At 46.1% G+C, this 21,915-nt stretch overlaps 3 protein-coding genes and 1 non-coding gene across 6 annotated transcripts; 2 read left to right on the top strand and 2 right to left on the bottom strand.

Moving 5' to 3' along the window:
* The first annotated feature begins 1,032 nt into the window (after positions 1 to 1,032).
* Positions 1,033 to 2,162, top strand: mrpl34 (mitochondrial ribosomal protein L34). Of its 2 annotated transcripts, none has more exons than XM_029131817.2 (2): positions 1,033 to 1,190; positions 1,588 to 2,162. In XM_029131817.2, the coding sequence occupies exons 1-2, from the start codon at positions 1,135 to 1,137 to the stop codon at positions 1,901 to 1,903; spliced, it is 372 nt and encodes a 123-aa protein (XP_028987650.1). In that variant the 5' UTR covers positions 1,033 to 1,134; the 3' UTR covers positions 1,904 to 2,162. The 2 variants fall into 2 exon arrangements, with proteins under 2 accessions (XP_028987650.1, XP_028987651.1); XM_029131818.3 differs by having other exon boundaries at positions 1,041 to 1,190; positions 1,591 to 2,162.
* Positions 2,163 to 2,532: 370 nt separating this feature from the next.
* Positions 2,533 to 4,785, top strand: LOC114844445 (DET1- and DDB1-associated protein 1-like). The gene is made up of 5 exons (XM_029131819.3): positions 2,533 to 2,882; positions 3,116 to 3,196; positions 3,794 to 3,845; positions 3,952 to 4,013; positions 4,117 to 4,785. Exons 1-5 carry the CDS (start codon positions 2,874 to 2,876, stop codon positions 4,219 to 4,221), a joined length of 309 nt encoding a protein of 102 aa, XP_028987652.1. The 5' UTR covers positions 2,533 to 2,873; the 3' UTR covers positions 4,222 to 4,785.
* A 391-nt stretch (positions 4,786 to 5,176) lies between these two features.
* On the bottom strand, positions 5,177 to 14,479 carry ano8a (anoctamin 8a). 2 transcript variants are annotated; one of them, XM_029131814.3, is made up of 18 exons: positions 14,105 to 14,478; positions 12,555 to 12,665; positions 12,124 to 12,256; positions 11,170 to 11,308; positions 10,990 to 11,086; positions 10,757 to 10,873; positions 10,507 to 10,634; positions 10,202 to 10,363; positions 9,534 to 9,686; positions 9,202 to 9,328; positions 8,989 to 9,044; positions 8,819 to 8,893; positions 8,161 to 8,649; positions 7,905 to 8,045; positions 7,619 to 7,810; positions 7,399 to 7,530; positions 7,152 to 7,262; positions 5,177 to 6,872 (listed from the first exon to the last, which is right to left on the bottom strand). In XM_029131814.3, the coding sequence occupies exons 1-18, from the start codon at positions 14,331 to 14,333 to the stop codon at positions 6,225 to 6,227; spliced, it is 3,240 nt and encodes a 1,079-aa protein (XP_028987647.1). In that variant the 5' UTR covers positions 14,334 to 14,478; the 3' UTR covers positions 5,177 to 6,224. The 2 variants fall into 2 exon arrangements, with proteins under 2 accessions (XP_028987647.1, XP_040924081.1); XM_041068147.2 differs by lacking the exon at positions 7,152 to 7,262 and having other exon boundaries at positions 14,105 to 14,479.
* On the bottom strand, positions 9,821 to 9,893 carry trnak-cuu (transfer RNA lysine (anticodon CUU)). Its single transcript has one exon. It is a non-coding gene; the product is annotated as a tRNA-Lys (tRNA).
* Positions 14,480 to 21,915: the final 7,436 nt, after the last annotated feature.

Genomic DNA, 21,915 nt, shown 5'->3' with positions numbered 1-21,915 from the left:
AAAATTTCTAGTGTATCATATGTGTGCAATAACGTAATAAACAAAATTTTATGTCATAAATCATTTAGGATTCATGTTAAAGACTTAATAAATATATCATTTTCGAAGCAGCTTTCTGGCAATGTGGCAAATTGTTCACTGGTTTAAAAGCCTTTGGTCTGAGACAAGCTGCCGTCTTCATCTTACATCAGTGGAAGTGTCGCTGCTGGGACAGTCGGGTGCCTGTCGCCGTGACGTTTATGGGCTGGTGGGGAGGCTGTGAGTCAACAACTGTGGGGTTCCTGTCACCGTTTGACAGCAAGTGCAAATAGCTGATGTTTCATATTAAATCTAATCTGTATTTGTGTTTTAGTTATGTTGATTAACGTTCTAGAATATCCTGTATGGACATATTTCTAATTGCATTTAAAGAAATAACCTCCAGGTCACATAACAACTTGTACTGCATGGTTATACAAAATTTAAAAAAAATTTAAAATTTAAAGTAAATATAAAAATAATTACACATGTACACGTGAGCCTGTATTTTGACTAACTCAAACTTTTGAGCTAGTGTTTCTATATTTTGAGTGAAAAAATCAAAACCTTTAAAAGGACCCTGAATATTTGAAATTAGAAATTATTTTGTAGTATATCAATATTTTTAGTTAGTTCAGTCATTATTTTGAGAAGCTGTTATTGCATTGCTTTATCGATCGTGCTTTACAGTATGTGTTGTGCTTATCATTTATTTTTAGTGTTTGTAATTTTCTTAAATTAGTTGTATTTAGTTCAATGTATTGATTAGTTTTACTTCTACAATGAGACAGTTGTCAATAGACACACAGTACTGAAGAACCTGTGAATAAACACTGAGTGTTTTATCTTTGATTTTTGCTCTGAATAGCTTACATTGTCGTGATGACTGTGTATGGAGAGACATATTAACAAGAGTTTAAACATGCGATGGATGATCGGTCGCTGCACTAGTGACTGTATCCTGAAAGGCGCTACTCAGGGCAGCAACTAGTGGCTCTCCAGCAAAACCCATTTCAATTGGCTGAAACGTTTTAGCCAATCACGTAGCTCTATGTATGCAGAGTGGCCGGTGGCGCCGTGACATTCACTCTTTCGTGCGTGTGTAAATATCTAACAATGAGTATTATGCTCTCGTCTTTCTACAAGCTGGGCAGAATAATCTCTTCCAGCAGGTAACACAGATTGTGTCATTGTATTATAGACGACCGATGTATGTTTGTTTTCCTGGCAGCTTACCATATCTGTGCGTTAGCTGCGTGGCTAGTTGTTCAGGCAATTAGTAAGAATCATATTTAGTAGTTAATGAATGTATGTCTTAATGATAACTACTGTATTCACACCACATTTGTGAAGCGTTGGAGTAGAGGCTTTGCGAGATTGCTTTAGCCAGAGTAGTTGCAGTAATTAAACAACCTTTTAAAGGCCTTATCTATGATTAAATGGTTTTACAAACATGGGGAACCTTAGGTTTAATAGGAAGCCAACGTTAGAATCAACTTTAAAAACTGTTTTTGACATACATTACAGAGAATACATTTCATTTAAACATTTTAATCTCTGCTTTTTCAGTAGCATCCCTGCAGGGAGCATCACAGCAAGATCTCACCTTAGGTTGTTCAGCAACTGGATTGTACCCAGAGAAACTACAGGACCTCAGATTCACAGATGTGGTCCCCTTTCCTCACAAGCGGAGGGTGTGAGCGGGTTCCAGCAACTCCCGTGGAGCTACCAGCAGGTGCGGACACGAAAAAGAGGCACAGAATATCAACCCAAGAACATCAAGCGCAAGAGGACCCACGGCTGGATCAAGCGGCTCAGCTCACAAGGTGGCATTGAGGTCCTTCTGCGGCGCATGTTGAAGGGGAGGAAATCACTCTCACACTAAGGCCGCTATGACTTTCAAGAAACTGAGATTGGTTCTAAAATGCTGGAGGTGCTCAAGTACATTGGATTAGGTGGTGATCTTGGGTCTGGGCTGGATTGGACTTTCCCACAACATTAGCAGTTTCAAGTAAATGGAAAGTGGCTTTTCAACACATTTCTCTTGGGACCCCAAAATATTATAATAAAACTTATACAGTTTTACATTTTATGTTAAAAATCTAAATGGTCTCCAAAATAAAATCAAAGCAAAATTGGTGTGACCTTTTTTTGTGGTTTCCCGTTATTGTGAGCTGTGATGGCCTGGGAGCTTTTTTAAAGGGAAATTGATTAGGATTCTGGTTGAATGATTTCTAAATATAATTTTAGTGGTTTATGTTTTTATGTTAATTTACTGTCGATAATAATTTGCTCCTCATATGACTATATAAGTCATAACATAACACCCGGGAATGACTTTACAGAATCATGAGGGGGGGGGTGATCGTGTTGTTTTCGTTAGCACTTCATGACACAACCCTTCGTTTTGGGGCATTGGTCTGGTTACGCAATCACTTTCTAACCAATCGGAACAGTTCTCTTCACACGTCTACCTACACTGAACCAATCAGAGACGCAGAGCGTACGAAAGTAACCGCCCCTGAACAGTGGATGAAAAAAATGGAGTTGAGCGAACTAGCAGCAAGTTAGCCAGCAAAGGACGTCTAGTTTCAATTTGATGTTATTTAGTTTGTAGGCTGACCTTTAGATAAGTGAACGTTTCTAACTAAGTGAAACAGCCCGATGCGACCGCAGCAAACTAATCGGTAGTTTGTATTTTGTACCTTTCGTAAGAATCTGTCAAACGGGTAAACAAACCGGCATCTTGGTTACGACAAAGACACCCAGGCTGATTAGCTTGTCCTGACTAAAGGAGCAGTCTCCGCTCGCCCAGACTCACTGCTTCACAAACGAAGAGCGTGAGTGCGATCGAAATGGAAAAGGTATGTTCTGAACATGTCAACAAGTACCACTTGAACGTCGACCTAAAATTTATGACACATTTTACCTACGTAGTTATAAGTCCGACATGTAAATGCTCGTCTTCAAACTTAATAACTCCACTGTTTTGCTAAGTCGTCATCTGGTGAAGTGCTAGAAACCGTTACGTCGATCGATTTTCACATGGCGACTGCATGTCAGGAGAAATGCTCATGCCTTCCTGTTGCGTTCACAGGGGGATTTCTTAAAGGGATTGCCTGTCTACAACAAGACTAACTTCAGCAGGTTTCATGCAGACTCTGTGTGTAAAGCATCAGTAAGTGTTTCTGTTTGTGCTCAATATGCTGAGAGAAAGTCAGATGTTTTCACAACAGCTGGGATTTTCGCTTTATAAAAAGCCCAAAAGAAGGAACATAAAAAACGAATGTCATTTAAAAAAAGAGACAAAATGGGGCCGGAAATTGATTGACGCCAACAAGAAAAAGATGGAATTTAGGAATTCGACAATTCATGGCTTTTCTCTCATTGTTCATCCAATCCATGAAAAGCAAAACTTAGCAAATCAAAAGTAACCATCATTTTAGAAAAACCACTAGCACTACATCCTCCAGACTAAAAAGCAGTGGCACCCTCTGGCTTGTTATGGGAAATAACTGCAACACTTGTGACTCTGATTGTATGACGGTGTTTATGGAATGCAGCTGGCACATCTGGAAGGCTTCATCAGTACTGTACTGTAAGACTTAGACATGCATTAGCGCAGCATGTGCTCCCACATGTAGTGCATCTTCTTGAGACGGTAAATACAAACATTGCGACAAAAGTCCTTCATTTTTTGAGCAGATTTTGGTTTGATAATGAATAAATTATAGGTTTATGAGATTGATTTCAGGAATTACATATATTGTTTCAGAACCGTCGGCCGTCTGTCTATCTTCCAACCCGGGAGTATCCATCGGAGCAGAGTAAGGAAATTAACATTTATAGACTTGATTTTGAGGATTGTACATTTTTAAATCTGTTGTTTCTGAATGTTTGTCTGTGTTGTTCTAATCACTTGTCCCTTTTCAGTCATAGTGACAGAGAAGACAAACATCTTGTTGCGATATCTTCATCAACAGTGGGATAAAAAGGTAAAATCTATAATAGTTATAATGAGCTGCCAGTTCAAATTACATTATGTGTGACGGTGAAGATGTTCTGTATTGTGGCTGATTGTTGTTCTTTTTGGTTCAGAATGCAGCAAAAAAGCGAGAGCAGGAACAAACAGAGGGGGAGAATGCAGCGCCTCCACGAAAAATAGCCAGAACAGACAGTCGAGAGCTGAACGAGGATTCGTAAACCGCTGCGCCTGGCAAAGACTGATCTACACAAATGCAAAGCACACACAGACGCAGGATCTTTGCAGAGACAGTCCTTAAAACTGAAGCACATGTGTATCGATAAATGTCGGCCAACATCTGCTGTGGCGCTGATTTCAGAACCAGACCAACATCCTTAACCAATATCTTTTTCCCTCTGGTTTATATACTGCTTTCACCCACTATATACTCCACCGTCAAAACACCTCTGCCTCAGATTTTAGCCTTTGTAGCTACAAAATAACTTCCATCTACCTCTTTATTTCTCAAACACTCTGGTCTTCTCTTTATCTTCACACAAGTTTGTTTATATTTGCAGGGAGCTCCTCTGTTGCCATTTGAAGGTTTACAGCTGACATACAGTAGAGATTCTCACCATCCATGACATGCATGTTTTGAATTTGTATATGCGACTAAGGAGCCTGCCACCTTTTTTTTAAAATTACCTAATAGATCCTAAAATTTACATTTAGTTCAGCTGTTCATATAAGCTTCATACGATAATTGTTATTACAGAGAGAAAATAAAGCTGCTTTGTATTAGTCTTGATGAATAATGAGTGTTGCCTTGAATGGAAGCGTGTCTTCATGGTGTCTTGGTGAGAAGCACTGTTGAGGGGGAACCTGTCTTTTCAGTAAGGACACAGTTGAGCCAATACAGTGAGACCAAAGGATGCTAATTGTTAATCCTTCTTCTATTGGTGCCATTTCTGTTTCTTATTAGATTGATCGTCCTGTTTAGCGGCTGAATTTATTGTTGTCATTATGAGGCAACACAAAAATGTGGTGTATTTTAAGTATTTAAACTCAGGTAGCAATAAGACAGTTATTTTTCCGAAAATACACTTAAGTCAAACTAAATCATTTTTTAAGGCAGAGGAACACAGCATAGAATAAGGTCAAATCCAAAAAAGAAGACTTTCTTGTTTAGAAATATTACCTTTAGCTAATTTTATTGAGTAACTGAAAATTCTTTACAGCATTTTAAATAACTGTTAAAAACAAGACACACTGTGAAATTATCAGCATTTTATTTTTTGTGGCACTTCATAGCAGAGTGGTTGACGAGATAGATTTTCATTTCACCACCCGATTGAGCTTGGAATGTGTTTATTATTAAATACTCGTGCTCAAGTATATAAATGCACTGTAAAGTCCAGTATTGTTTTGTTGTAGACTACATTACAGCTAAGTACACAACTCACACTAAACCTTCATAGTTTTAGGTGGAAATGAAAACACTGGTCAGTTCCAATAGCAATTACTGTGTTTGTTCAAATAATATAAAATCAATATGGACATCGTTTCTGGTAAACTCATCTTCATGAAAGTGTCATTATTCAACAAAATCAGTCAATTCATTATCCTGTAATGTATGTTAGTGTAAGTGAGATTTATTTGCATCATAGAAGTACATTCACTAATTTATGTAGTAAAATAATTCATAGAAAATCAAATTTAAGAAAAATATATTTTCCATGGTCACAGTGAATATATTCTGACCTATTGCGGAAGAATCCAATGGCTTGGAGTGCTTGATAACTAAGAGGACTGTATGAATGTGTGATGCATGCACACAACGCATCATGCATTCAGAACGGCTTCAGAATGAGAAACAAACCTGGAATGGGAAGCTATTGATCGTCTTCTTTAACAAGCCCGACTGATTGGAAGGTCACTGATCCTTCACATCAACAGAATTGGTTCTGGTGCTGTTGAAACCCAGGCAATCATGCAGTATTTTACTCTGAGCTAAGGTTATTCAAGCCCCTATTCACAGATTTACACTTACTGTACACGTTTTTACACAAAAGCTAGTGTTAGATACAATACTAGGTATTGTAATTAAGTTGCATTAAGAGTGAAGGTGCTCAGCGACTTTACATGTGGCCCTTGTGACTAAGGTGTTCTACAGTACAGACGTGTCGCTGCCTCTGGACATTGATATATTTCTCTCCATCACATTAACATGGTCAAACATGTATTAACTCCTACAGCCAGAGTTCTCTAAATCAGTCGATTGTCTTGTTTCCTGTCGATCCGACTCGTTGGAGGGTAACTCCTCTGACGTTGTGTTGGACTGAGTGTTAGCAGCCTGGGCTGTTTGCTGCGAGCCATTTGCGCACACCACGGTGCCCTCGGACTTGCTGAAACTGAACAGCTTCCCGGGGCTGAAGGTCCTGTTGGGCGACTGGGACCTCTCCTGACCACTAGGGGGACCTGAAGAGGCCGCCGTGGAGCCTGGCGTGGCTCCAGCTGCCACCGCCGGCTCTTTTTTCGCCTCGGGTGATTTCAAGAACTTCAGGAATCCGGGGAGCTTGGCCTCACCCCCTGTTGGCGACTGGGCCGGTGAGCGGGAGGTGCTGGAGGAGAACTTCCCCTGGAGGGGGATGATCTGCTTCAGCTTCATCACGTTGTTATTTCCCAGCAGCGAGCTGGGCCTCTTGGGCTTGTCCCCGGCCTTGCTCCCCGACGCTTTGTCGTGGTGATGCTGGTGCTGGGCGTCCGTCTTGTGGTACTCGCTCTCGTGACGCGCCTCCGCCTGCAGCTCGGCCTGACGCTGGAGCTCCTCCTCCTCGCGTCGGCGCCTGAGCTGCTGCTGAAAGTGCTGCTGGGCCTGTTGCTCGTGCTTCTGGAGGGGTGTCAAAATGGAAACACGGCAGACGTCACGGGGACGGGGACACACTTACATAAAGCTGTGCATCACAAAATGTTTCTCTGACAGCTTCAAGACAGACGTCACAATACTAAACAATCATACATATATTTTACATAACTTACGAAAAAGTGAATAGTGCACTGCACATTCTCAGACAATGGACACTAACAGAGCGAGACACAGAGAGGGATTTCCCACGAGCAGCAAGCCTTACTCTGTTCGAAGGTCTTTCAAGCTATGATGCAACTATACCTTGAAAGCTTCCCTTCGTCGGTACTCTAGCTTGGCCATCTCTTCTGCTACCCAGCCTGGGATATCAGGGATGGCAACATGGATGACGTACTTTAGGAGGATTGCAAAGTGCTGTAAACCACGAGACCACAAAGGGACAGGGCTCAACACATGGCAACGATCATTCGCTTTCTCATCGGTGTGGTTTTTTCTAAAGAAAATAACAGGCCATGCATAGAATGCGGGAGAGAAAGGAACACATTTCTACCTCCAGGAGGACGATGGAGATGATGGTCATCTCAGGGCTGAGCCAGGGGAACAGGCGCTGCAGCTGCCCACACTGGCCAATCAGGTAACAGTTAACGATGATGGCTATCAAGCCCATGGCCTCCATTGCGGTCTGGTGTTCAGAGACAGACAGAGAGGAGACATTTGCAGACGCGCCCTGTTTCCAGACAGAAACGTCCTCCAAAGCAAGTGACCCCGACCTGCCACTGCCCGATGTTCTCCACCCTCTGTCCGAAAGGCCTCTGGAGGCCGGTGCACAGCTTCAGGGCGTCACTGCGGATCTCGATGATGTTGTTGATCAGAGCGCACATGGCCGCCAGGGGGAACGCAGAGGAGAAAAGCACCACGTAGCCAAACTGAATGAACATCTCCTGGTAGTCCTGAAGCGTGTCCTGTTCAGGCCAAACACGATGAGACTAGTTTAATACTGAGTATAAGTTGAGTACAGTTATAGATTATTCTTCTTTTAAGTTTCAGACATCCCACCTCGTACGTCTGCATACAGCTTTCGATCTCAGCCTGGGTCAGTGTGACAGTTTTGGGTTCCTCCGGTGGATCAATCCACGACTTCTTGGCCTCTTTCCCCTCACATACTTGCTTTCTTCTGTGACAGACAGTGTCAGATTCCTTTGGAGAGGAGAAATTACGCTTGATCCTTACCTTTTGGACTGATGATCATATTTTTTTATGGAGTAATTCTATGAGAATCATAGACAGACCCACAGACAAACAGATCACATACTTGAGTCAATGGTTCACAGTCGCTGTCCTCATCACAGCTGTCAAATATACTGGATGCATCCATTCCTTCCTCTACCAGCGTGGGGCTGTCCTCCAGGAAGCTGTCGTCCCCACCCGTTGTTACGTCCTGGTAGTCAACCTTCTCCGTGAAACTGACTTTACGGTGTTTGAGAGCGCTGTCGCTCATGTCCCACTCTTCCTCCGTCAGCCTGAACCCGGCCTTCAGATCACCTCTTCTCCTCGGCTCCGAGGTGCCGTTAGTCCCGTGACCCACGGGGACCCCTCTGGGGCTCAGGAAGGAATAGGCCGTCATTGAGGCCTGGGCCTTCCCAAGAGCCAGGCGGCCGTATTTAAGCATGATGGCTTGAAGTAGCTCCCACAGCACCTTTGGGGTAAAGACACCCAGCTTGTTTTGCTCATAGAGATAGGGCTGAAGGACCTCTTTGATGTTTTGTAGGAACTGGCGGAAGATCAGTAGAGTAGCTAGCATCTGCGGGGTGCAGGAGAACATCTGTTACTTCTCTGACGGTAACAAATAAAAAGAGACAAATAACAACAGGTACACAGCCTGTCTGAAGGCATAAATGAAATTTAGTGCCTTACATCACCATTTCCAGCATCTGAGACAACACGTGAATCAGTAAATGTGACATTGTTACCTCCTTCAGACGCTCCATGTCCTTGAGGTAGAACCCAATGTAGAAAAGACTAAGATAGGAATTGATGAATTCAAACTGTAAAAGAAACAAACAAACAGTCAAACTCTCACTAGTTAAACATTATTTATCTGTAACTTCATCGTCTCTGTTCGACAGGAAGCGTGACTTACAAACACCATCTTGATGATAAGGTTATTCTCGTAGGCACTCTGAAGTCTATAGTTCTCTGGATGATGACAGTGATAAAAGAAGTGTTACTCAACGTGCAGCTGCACGAGCACAGAGAAACATTTTCACTTTTCACTACCTCACTGAGCAGGGGGCATTAACCCTTGAGCCTGATGTGCCTTACTGTGCCCAGAGACTTCATTAGCGCCCCTTACCCATGTCATTGAGCCAGTAGGCAATCTTCTTATACACTTCATCACATATGGTTACAGTAACGGCCAGAAGTATTTTAGGAATGAATCTTGTTATGCTGGGCAGCTCCTGAATCTCCATCACCACTTCCTGCGAGGTGAATTAGAAGCATGATACATATTTAATATGGACTATTTATTATTTAATTTGAGAAATTAAAAAGCTACATTTTAAACGTTATAAAATGTAGCTGAAGTATATAATTTAAATAGGAAAAAATGTAACAGAAATATAGAGGCATATAATCAAATGAATATTGAGTATCATTTTTTTTTTATCAATCCTGTGATCGAACCTGCAATTCTAGGCAGAGGAGCATAGCGAGGAAGACGAAACAGAGGCAGAGGAGGCAGATGGGCAGGCTGACCAACCATCTGAACAGCGCTCTCTTCCAGGGTGGGTAGTAGAACTCCTCACAACCTGTTATGGGACTGCAGCGCTTCACACCCTGCACACAGCGGCAGAAGAGTGGCTGTTCTCTGATTAATCAATGTTACTGCGAAGCTTCCACTTCACATAAGAGCGTTTTATATTTACCAGTTTGCGAGTGCGGTACGTGTCAGTAATTCATAGCAAAATATGCGCCCAACGTGGGGCTCGAACCCACGACCCTGAGATTAAGAGTCTCATGCTCTACCGACTGAGCTAGCCGGGCTGGCGTTGGCTTCCCGCCACATGCCTATTCAAAGTAGACGCCCCCCTTCTCTCGTCATAACCCCGCCTCCTTGATATTCGGAATATAAAAGCGACACACTAACGCCACACGCAACCCGCTGCAATAAACCACCAGACTGACTGTGCATTTTACCTGTAAACAAGGAAGTACTGAACACAGATTGAATACATTCACTGTTATGTTAATGAACTCAACCTTTTCAGTTTAGCTGCACGACCTTCACAAACAGAATAACAGCACAGATCGTTCCTGTCTCATCCAGACAACGGGCAACAATGGGAACTGACCCTGAACTGCGGCCTGGGCTCCTCCAGGGACTCGGCGGGCGTGTCCAGGGTCCCCCAGCGATACGCCAGCTCCGCTTCCCTCCTCTTCCAGCGCTCCAGAAACAATGTGGCCCACACGACGTTGAAGAGGGCAAAAACAACACAGCAGATGTCCTGACTGGTCTGTGAGGGATCAATGACAAGCACAGCGGTTCTATTGTGACAATAAAAATGACAGTCAGACATATTCAACATGATTTAATAATTTATGTGAAATCATTCTATTTCTAACACCTATTATATGTGAGGATGCGATGGTGATCTACCTGGTCAGCCTCTGCTAGGATCCAGAGTAGAAAGCCAATGACAGCAGGGTACAGCATGGAGTTAGTGTAGAAGCCCAGCCAGGCAAAATACAGGCCAATCTTCACCCCGAAGTAGTCACAGATATCATCTGTAAAACATGTGACTGTGAAAAGCTAGAACTGGGTGATAAGCAGTTGGATCATCCTATATAATCACATTTCCACTTCATCAGACATCATGAATGATACTAAAAATGATAATATTTCTTACCCAGAGGCTGCTTTTCGCACACAGCCTGGACCCAGGACGTCATCAGCTGGTTGAGGATCCTCTGCTCATGAAGAGGAAACATCTGATGAATCACCCCGCGAGCCACCAACTCCGGAACTGAGGGGGACACACACACGTCGTAGAGTCATCGCACGCTCCCGTTGGATCTCAGGTGACATTCAGCCTACGTCGGGCCTAATCTACACAGGAAGAAGGTCCGGGAAACGTCGTACTGATCGGCTGCCCCTCCAGAAAGTGGATGTTGTGAAGCGCCTCCCCCTGTTTGGCCCGCAGGTTGTCCAGCCAGTACTTGATGATGCTCTGACGCTCCTGAACACAAGTCAAAGTACACGGAGTCACTCGCGGGAGTCGCGCGCGCGCGTTTCAAACGGCCGACGGCTTCGACACCCGACCTGCGAGGTGAAAAAGCAGAGCTCGCTCTCTATGTTCTCGTAGATGTTGTCCTCCTCGCAGGAGAAGCGGCGCATCCCGCCGCCGAACTGCGGCTTGACCAGCTTGTGCATGCCCGTCTGCTCGGCGCCTCGCAGCAAGCTGGGGGGGGGTCACACACAGGCGTGGGCACAGGTACACAACGCACACTCTTCAGCTCATCAGTCACTCGCGTGAATAGTAAAATCGGAACATGCAGGTGCAGAAATAGTCTCTCTCTCTCTCTTTTGACGGCCCATGTCGTTCCTGTGACGAGTCATTCAGTTTAATATAGAATGTGAATGCAAATCAAATAATACAAAAATTGTTGTGCTGTTTGTGTTGGTTCTCTGCTCCCGAGCTTCGTCTCTTTGTTCATTAGTGCTCTGTTTCCTGACATTACCGTGTTTTCTTCTGCTCAGCGGGGATTTGAAGTTTGCTGATTGTGTTTTCAGAGTGATCACGTTTGATTGGAGACAGTGAGGAAGATTGAGACCAGACTTGATTTAGGCCAGAAAAGATCCAACATTACAATGCGTGTAGTTCTAATTATGGTTCACCTTTGTATAAATTTATTATTGGTCCTGACAAACATGGAGACTAGTGGATGTTTTCTTTTATGTACAGGTTTGTAATATACAGTGATTTACACAATACACAATAAAGTCCAAGGATCTCATTCCATACTAAAATACAGATTTATCATAAAAGTAAGTTTTAGGGTTAGATGCCTTTTGTGTAATTGTCTCTGTTGCTAGTATTTTGTAGTTGAGTGTATAAAGCATAACAGCATTCGCTTCCTGAGTGAGACGTGTCGCCAGCGTCGTGGTCTGTTGATGACAGAGTTGTGGAGGTGACAGGTGTGAGTTCCGAAAATAGTCCGAGCACTGACCAACGCTTGTTAGCAATAGAAAAATACTCCCGATGCCGAGTCTTACTTCTCAAAGGTTGTGGTGATGAAGAAGGCCTGTGCCTGGGTGTGTTTATGCTGTCGAACCTGGATGCTGACTTGTGGGATTCCAAGACGAATTTGATTCAGGAGCCACAGCAGAGTGTGGTCGTCTATTGAATCTGGAGAAGGAAATAATGAGCACAAGATAAAATGGTGTTGGACTGTGTATGGGGTTTGAAACACACTTCACGAAGTGTAAAGGTAGTTGTGACCAATTCACATTCTGTGCCCATGGCTGGAGCTTCTTAAAAGGACACTGTAAATACAGACGCTGCAAATGGATGCAATCTATTTGTCTCAGGGGCCATTTTGAGCCCTTGTCCTCTGTCTGAGCGGCTGGCTGAGCACCAAGTTGAATCTGAAAGTGCCGTTCTCTCGCTGAAGGTCTCCGAGGAGACGGGCCAGAGTTCCAAATACCTGGGAACGTCATCAGGATGTCACAGTTTTCAGTGGGCACCATCTTCAGCCAGGACTTCCGAGACATTATGTAGTGTCTGGCCTGAAGGAGACGCTTCCCAAAAAGTTTATCTAGACAGAACAAAGGAGCGAGCAGTGGATTAGATGGGACTGGGCCAGACTGGGGTTAATAGAACTCAAAGTAAAGGCTCCACACTGTGCAGGAGAGAACGAGGGCAGAGACACAGATGATCAAGGCTGTGGGCAACAAGGTAAAAACCCACTGACTTCATTTCTCGGACTCAACAGACAGTGATGAATCCTTGTATCTGTTGTAAACATGTGAGCGCCCTCTAATACGACTCTCCTCTCCTTAAAGTGGACATGTGAGTGTACTGTATATGCAAATATCCTGCGGCAGCCTCAATTGTACCAATTCGAAGCCACAATATGATGTAGAGGAGGAATGACTGTGAAGCTGCAGTAGCGCTGGCACGCACTGCAAAACTGTGGCTTCTCTGAGTGAACAGGAAACCATAAAGAGTGGGCAGCCATCTTCAAAGCCTGGTAATGTGCCTGTATTTACTGTTCATGCGCTATTATTATAACCGCACGATAAACAAAGGCACCTATTTTATGTTCTAACCAAATGACTTTACTGAAATTCCTAATTACGATATTAATGACTCACCAGTCAAACAAAAGTCCACTTTTGAGAACTGGCGACGTACAGTGAGTCATCACATACGTGTAGTCACCTGCTGTGAACGGAAGCAAGCGCTACGAAAACAAGAGGGTATGAAAAAGTCTGGCGTGAAAGTGGGGCTGTTAAAGACTGTTGGCCCTGGAAGTCCAAACCCTTTAGGCATCAGCAAAATCATCAACCATTATCATCAGCATAAATGAAAAGGTCACGGTCATGTTAATGCTGTTGAACCAGGCAAAAATGAGCTCATGTTACATAAATCTATACATAAATTCTGTATTTGTTCCAAATTAATATATATTGTTTCTCCAGTTTTTACATTGTTTGCCTTTAAGACCAAGGGTTGCGTTCAATGACCCTACAGTACCTGTACTCAATGGGTCTGACACTGAACGCCTCAGGGGACAGAGACGTCAACTCTCCTTCTGAGTCTAAACGCTATGAAATACCCGGTGTGACAACGTAGTCCTTGAACTACACGCGCTAACGTGTGAGACACGACGGACACCTCCGCTCGGTTTAACGCGCGCCGCAGCCCGGTCGGCGGGGACGTGCACCTGTTTGCCAAAAAGCCCGACTCCTCCCGGGCCCGAGGGTCGGAATGCGTACAGTAGAAACGCAGCGACGGCCTCAAATCAAAACCCACTCATGTATAATTGAGCCCGGTCCCTCTGAGTCATTCACTCAAGGCCATTAAGCGTCTCTGACTGCACCATATTGCCGGTGCACACTGGCCCGATGCCCAATAAGCTCACATTCTCCACAAGGACCACAAATACTCAGCTTCCTCTTTTCTCCGCCGAAAGCACGCAGAACACACACACGCACGCACGCACGCACGCACACGCGCGCACACGCCACTCACCGAGCACCCCCGACGTCGACGAGGACGCTGGATGCTGCTGCTGCTGCTGCTGCTGCTGCTGGTGACCGCTGCTCCTCTCCTGCTGCTCGCTTGGCACCGTCCTCTCCATCCTCTCTCCTGCCCCGTCGCCGTCGTCGACGTCTGCGGTGCAGCCGCCGCTGCCGTTCGCGGCGGCGTCGCTCCCGGCCGCTGCGGCTCCGGCTGCGGCTGCGGCTGCCGCCGTCTGCATGGTGGCGACGGGCTGGGGAACCTACGCGCCTCTATGGCGGCATGGCCGTGGCATGTAGAGTGGAGAACACCAGCGTGTCAGTCGGACGGGGAAGAGGAGGAAGAGGAGGAGGAGGAGGAGGAACATGATCATGACATCCACACGTTACGCGCATCCGTCGTGACTGCCGGTGACGACAGAGTTTAGGGGGGACACCGTGCGCTACAGGTCCACCGCTTGACACCCACCTGCTTCAGTATGACATGACATGATTTTATTTTATTTTTAAATTGATAAATACTTTTAAAATGATCCTGGCCACATTTAGCTGAATTGACTCTTCAGGAGATTGATGGACATGTTTCTGTCCTAATTATAACTTTAACCTTGTCAGTAATAATAATGTCAGTGCTGCTGCTACACACACCTTGACGCTGTAATGGTGGATATTTTCTACTGTGAATTGAATTAAATCGCCTAAAGCACGTTTTGGGACTGTGTAGCTGTAGTGGTGGCTGCATTGTGCTGTCTGTTTCACTGCTTTCAGTAATAAAGCAATGCAGACAGACAGGTTCTCTTCATTCCGCCAATCACTTCTCCTGCTAAGTGTCCCAAGGGTGCTGGAGCCAGGTCCAGCCTTGATGGAGCTGGAGGCAGGCTCCACCCTGGGCCGGTGGCCAGTCCATCACATCCAGTCAGACAAGCATTCACACCTACAAGTGTAGGTGTGAATGCTTCTGAGAAAATCCATGCATTCACAGGGAACACACAAACTCAGATGGACCTGGGTTTGTGTACTGTAATGTTGTCACACTTTAATGATACAGTACATTATGTACTTTCCGTCCAATCCCATGTCAATACACTGCTTTGGACACTAGATGGAGATAGGACACAGACACTGGGGAAGGTCAGACCTTGGATATTTCAGCCAGATGTAAAGTGAGATTAAAAAGAATAAAATAAAATCAATTATATTTACAGTTCCATTTAATAGTGTTGGAAGGGAAGAGTGAATTTATTTGTGTTTACACCAATGATGATATTAAAATGATTAAATGAGAACATGAGACACAAAACATCAGCTCATATTTACTGCTGTTTACATTTATATGTTAAGAGTGAATAAATAAAAATGTGAGCACCTTTGTCAACATAAAACTAGGTCACTACAGAGCGACAGAAACATTTACACCTAATATTTATTTAATATAAAAAAATTAGTATAATAAGTTGTAAAAAAAACAACACTTGTGTACTGAGCAACAGGAATCACTCCTGTTGATTAGTAGAATCAATAATTAGCATATAGTTTGGACCACTGTATTGACATGCTGTTAGGTGTATAGTTATATATGAAGCTGCAGAGGTCTGATGACCTTCCAAACGGACCCCTACCCCTAAAACGTCATGTCTGGGGCTTTCCATAGGTCACTGTTTGTGTTTCAGTCAAAATGCTCAATGAACCGATAACCTCCAGACCATTTGTTAGATGCCAGGAAACAGATAAGTTCGGTCCTGTGCAAAGTTATGATATTTATGACAGGAAAATGTTTAGTAATACTGAATATAAGCACGCTAGGGAGGGGAACTTCCTCGTACTCAGGACTGTCCGGTGACCCACTGGGAGGCCGTGAAGACATGTTTACATACACCGTGCAGTGCTGATGTCTCTGAAGGCATCAGCAACCAAATACCTGCACTGGCTTTAGTTCATTAGGTCCTCGGTAGTCGTCCCTCACTTGAAGCCTTGTTAATAGTCTCAGTATGTGCTCTTTACATGCAGTAGAGAGCAAAGTTTCTTTATTTCTTGATACATATCCATTTTTTGTGGGTAAACATATGAAGCCATAGATGTATTTATGCTTAATATACTTAATACTTGATATTTATACATAATGGATGGACCATTCGTTATTAGAAGGCATATTTGGCCTGTTTAGTGTGCAGTCCCATGCAGCAGCTACAGCTTCATGGCTAAAGATTATTATTGTTTGTACATTATTCACCCAGACATTTAATATGCCCCCAGCAATGCTAGTCTTGTGTACAGTACACACACACACACACACACACACACACACACACACACACACACACACACACACACACACACACACACACACACACACACACATATATATATATATATATATATATATATATATATATATATATATATATATATATATTTATATATATATACACACACTCTATTCTCACCCTCCGCGGGTGGTCTCATCCCCTTTCCAAGCTCGGGTCCTCTACCAGAGGCCAGGGAGCTTGAGGGTTCTGCGCAGTATCCTTGCTGTTCCTAGGACTGCACTTTTCTGGACTGAGATTTCGGATGTTTTTCCAGGGATCTGTTGTAGCCACTCCTCCAGTTTGGGGGTCACTGCCCCCAGTGCTCCGATCACCACAGGTACCACTGTGGCCTTCACCTTCCAAGCCTTCTCCAGTTCTTCTCTGAGCCCTTGGTATTTCTCTAGTTTCTCATGTTCCTTTTTCCTGATGTTGCCATCGCTTGGTATTGCCACATCCACCACTACGGCTTTCCTCTGCTCTTTATCCACCACCACAATGTCTGGTTGGTTCGCCATTACCATTCTGTCAGTCTGGATCTGGAAGTCCCACAGGATCTTGGCTCGCTCGTTCTCTACCACCTTGGGAGGTGTTTCCCACTTTGACCTTGGGGTTTCCAGTCCATACTCCGCGCAGATGTTGCTGTATACTATGCCAGCCACTTGGTTATGGCGTTCCATGTATGCTTTGCCTGCCAGCATCTTACACCCTGCAGTTATGTGCTGGACCGTCTCTGGGGCCTCTTTGCACAGTCTACACCTTGGGTCTTGTCTGGTGTGGTAGATCTGGGCCTCTATGGCTCTGGTGCTCAGGGCCTGCTCCTGTGCAGCCAGGATGAGTGCTTCTGTGCTGTCCTTCAGCCCAGCCCTTTCAAGCCATTGGTAGGATTTGTTGAGATCAGCCACTTCAGTTATGTTCCGGTGGTACATCCCGTGCAAGGGCTTGTCCTCCCATGATGGTCCCTCTTCCAGCATCTCATCCTCTGTTCTCCACTGCCTGAGACATTCACTCAGCACGTCATCTGTCGGGGCCTTATCCTTGATGTACTTATGGATCTTGGATGTTTCATCCTGGATAGTGGCTCTCACGCTCACTAGTCCTCGGCCTCCTTCCTTGCGGCTAGCGTACAGTCTCAGGGTGCTGGATTTGGGGTGGAACCCTCCATGCATGGTGAGGAGCTTTCGTGTCTTAACATCTGTGGTCTGTATCTCTTCCTTTGGCCACCTTATTATTCCCGCAGGGTATCTGATCACTGGCAGAGCGTAGCTGTTTATTGCCCGGGATTTGTTCTTGCCATTGAGCTGGCTTCTTAGGACTTGCCTTACTCGTTGGAGGTATTTGGCTGTTGCCGCATTCCTTGTTGCCTGTTCAAGGTTGCCGTTTGCCTGTGGTATTCCAAGGTACTTGTAATTGTCCTCAATGTCGGCTATTGTTCCTTCTGGGAGTGAGACCCCTTCTGTGTGGATTACCTTGCCTCTCTTTGTCACCATCCTCCCACATTTCTCGAGCCCGAATGACATCCCGATGTCCGAGCTGTAGATCCTGGTGGTGTGGATCAGCGAGTCGATGTCTCGCTCACTCTTGGCGTACAGCTTGATGTCATCCATGTAGAGGAGGTGACTTATGGTGGCCCCGTTCCGGAGTCGGTATCCATAGCCAGTCTTGTTTAGTATTTGGCTGAGGGGGTTCAGACCTATGCAGAACAGCAGTGGGGACAGTGCATCTCCTTGGTATATGCCACATTTGATGGATACTTGGGCAAGTGGCTTCCCATTGGCTTCAAGGGTGGTTCTCCACAACCTCATCGAGTTTGCAATGAAGGCCCTTAGAGTTCTGTTGATGTTGTACAGCTCCAAGCATTCAGTGATCCATGTGTGTGGCATTGAGTCATAGGCTTTCTTGTAGTCGATCCAGGCTGTGCACAGGTTGGTGTGTCGCATTCTGCAGTCTTGGGCGACTGTTCTGTCTACCAGGAGTTGGTGTTTGGCTCCTCTGGTATCCTTACCAATGCCCTTCTGTGCTTCGCTCATGTATTGACTCATGTGCCCACTTATCTTAGCTGCGATGATGCCCGACATGAGCTTCCATGTTGTGGAGAGACAGGTTATTGGCCGGTAGTTGGATGGGACTGTGCCCTTTGAGGGATCCTTCATTATCAGGATCGTTCGCCCTTCGGTTAGCCATTCAGGGTGAGTCCCATCCTTTAGCAGCTGGTTCATTTGTGCTGCCAGGCACTCATGGATTGCAGTGAGCTTCTTTAGCCAGTAGGCGTGGATCATGTCAGGGCCAGGTGCTGTCCAGTTTTTCATACCTGAGACTCTATGTTGGATGTCTGCCACTGTGATAGTCACTGGATTCTGTTCAGGGAGGTTGCTGTGGTCTTCCCTCAGATCCACCAGCCACTGTGCATCACTGTTGTGTGATGCCTTCCTTTCCCATATACCTTTCCAGTACTGTTCAGTTTCCAGCCTTGGTGGGTCTGCTCTGCTGTTATTACCCTGCCATTGAGAGTACACTTTCGCAGGTTGTGTTGCGAACAGCCGGTTTATTCGTCTGGCTTCGTTATCTCTGGTGTATCTCTTTAGGCGGCTGGCCAAGGCTTGTAGCCTTTGCTTGGCAGTTTCGAGTGCTTCAGGTATGGTCATCTGGCTGTACCTCTTGGGCATTGGTCTTTTCATTGCACCTCTCTGGGCCTCTGTCATTTGGCTCACTTCCCTCCGAGCTGCCTTGATTTTTGCCTCCAACCTTCGTTTCCATGGTGGGTATTTTTTCTCATGGCTCCCATGGTTGCTCTTATAGCCAAGCACCTCTAGGATCACTGATGCTGAAGCGTATATCAGCTCATTGGTTTCTGTGATTGTTGTGGTAGGGATCGCTCTCAATGCTGCATTCACATCTTCCATGAGACTTTCTGATGGTACTTCACTTAGCCGTTGTAGTGGGGTTCGGGGTTGCCTGTTCAATCTCGCCATGATCTTATCTTTCAGGTCAGTCGCTGCCTCGCTCAGCGTATCTGTGCTTATTGGGGCTTCGTACCCAATTTCCGGTTGGGGAGATGGTGAAACCTCCCCTCTGACCTGGCGTCCTGGCTCCCGGAGCTCCCCGTAGCATTTGTGTTGTATCTCGTCAATCTCAAGTTGTGATAGCAGTTGCCGTTTGTGGATGTTGGAACACTGAGCTACTAGTTGTTTCGCCGTCAGCCTTGAATGTGGGTTTCTCCGTTCCCATTCACCGCACATTCTTTGCATGTAACCCCTCTGACTAAGGTTACTTGAGTAGTAGCATTCCAACAGAGCCTTGTTCTCACATCTCAGCCATTTCTTTCTTGTTCCAGTAGCCCACTTCTCGCCAAGGTGCTCTGGTTCCCCAACACCTGACGCAGACCTTGTTAGACCGGGCGACGTCTGAGCCGGTATCTCATGTGGTTCATTGTCTCTCATGATATGAGGTAGGCGGTAGCTTGAAGGGTCTTGCCCAAGGACCCACACTGGATGCCTATTCGCCCTAACGGGGATTCGAACCGGGAACCCCCCGCATGCAAGTCCTGTGACTTTACCACAGTATATATATATATATATATATATATATATATATATATATATATATATATATATATATATATATATATATATATATATATATATATATATATATATATATATATATATATATATATATATATATATATATATATATCAGGTTCTGGCTCTGTTATCAGGTTTATTTTGAAGGCACCTTGTTTTTTGGTCATATCATCATGTTTTGGGTTCCAGTTTCCACTTCCTGTCTTTATTTTGGTAGTCTCCCGGTTTCTGTTTTCGGTTCCAGCTTTACTTCCGGTCCCCATTAGTCACACCTGCTCCGTATCAAGTAATCACTTCTTGTATTTAACCACCACCTGTTTCCTCAGTTCCCCGCCAGATCGTCGCACGTATGCCAGACATCCATTCCCAGCACTTAGTTAGTCCTTAGTCCTGTTCGCGTGTTTTGATCCTGCTCTGTTTCTGACTCCTGATTCTCGCCTGCTCCTTGATCTGTACTGTCGCTTGGATAACTCTGGATTAACAAACCTGACCGCTTGACTACGAGACAGCCTACTCCCTTACGGTACTGTAAACTGTGATCTTCCGTTACCGAATCTCTGCCTGTCCCCGAATCTGAACCAGCCTGCTCCACCGGTACCGTAGCCCCGTGATTGACTGTGTATGATCCGGACCGCCTGTGATTCTGCAATAAACCGTTTAACCCTACGTTCTGCCTGTGGTCTCCGTGCTGTGCATGTGGGTCCTTTCATCTGCCGTTCCGTGACAGAACGATCTGGCCAGACTTGGACCCAGCCAGCGCCCAGCCTTCACCCCGGTCAGCCGCCGCTGTCTCTTCTTTTTTCCCTCTCTGTTTGGCTCCGTGTACAAGCCGCTCACCAGAGCAATGGACCTCGTTTGCCTAAGTTTACCGGAGGACATCCGTGGCGATCTCCAGGGCTTAGCCAGGAGATATGCGGAAGCACCCAGCCCCCAGGTTCGGCTCTCCGTGGTAGAACTGGCCATCGAGATACTGGAGGACGAATACTGGTGGCGTGAGTACCCCGGAGTGCAAGCGTATTTCGATGGGCTCCGACTAACGCGGAGGGACTTGACACGCGCTCTGCGCGTATCGCCTGGCCGCGCCTCTGTCGCCGCTCCGGCGGTTCCCGTTCCTGACGCTGCTCCGGCGGTTCCCGTTCCTGACGCCACTCCGGCGGTTTCCGTTCCTGTCGCCGCTCCGGCGGTTCCCGTTCCTGTCGCCGCGTCGGCGGTTCCCATTCCTGTCGCCGCGCCTGCGGCTACAACCCAAGTTCCAGACGCCGCCTGTTCGGTTCACCACACGGACCCCGCTACAGAGACCCAGCCCCTGCCGCTCTCAGCGCCTCCGACGACGGTCAGCCGCAGGCGCCCCAGACGACGTCGGCGAGGGCACGGGTCTGAGGTTCAGGGCCCAGAGATCTCGGTCGCAGTGCCCGAGCAGCTCTCCCCTCCCGCGGGGGTTCCCCTCGGTTCTCCCACTGACTGTGTTGTGTCGATTGCAGGCATCCCCGCTAGCGTCGCCCGACGGGTCCACCTCCTCTGCTCTCCTCCAGTTGCGTTTCTCTTTGCCCATCTCATGAACACCGCCGATTCGGCAGCAGACCAGGGCACGAGAGAACAATTGTTCGAGGAGGCAGCCGCTCTCGTCCTGAGGGAACCTGTCCTGCGTGAGGTCCTGCAATTCCCGGGCCTGCAGCCAGCAGCCGCTTCATGTCCCACCTCTCAGTCAGGTCAGTCAAGCCATGCTCAGTTTCCAGCCCCAGTCCAGCCGAGCCCAGTTCAGTCTCCAGTCCAGCCGAGCCCAGTTCAGTCTCCAGTCCAGCCGAGCCCAGTTCAGTCTCCAGTCCAGCCGAGCCCAGCCCAGTCGAGCCCAGTTCAGGTTCCAGTCCAGTCGAGCCCAGTCCAGGTTCCAGCCCAGTCGAGCCCAGTCCAGTCGAGCCCAGTCCAGTCGAGCCCAG

Source organism: Betta splendens, chromosome 17 (assembly GCF_900634795.4).
Source record: "Betta splendens chromosome 17, fBetSpl5.4, whole genome shotgun sequence".
Classification (NCBI taxonomy): Eukaryota; Metazoa; Chordata; class Actinopteri; order Anabantiformes; family Osphronemidae; genus Betta; species Betta splendens.
The sequence above is the reverse complement of the archived record's forward strand: the minus strand, read 5'-3'. Positions and strand labels throughout refer to the sequence as shown.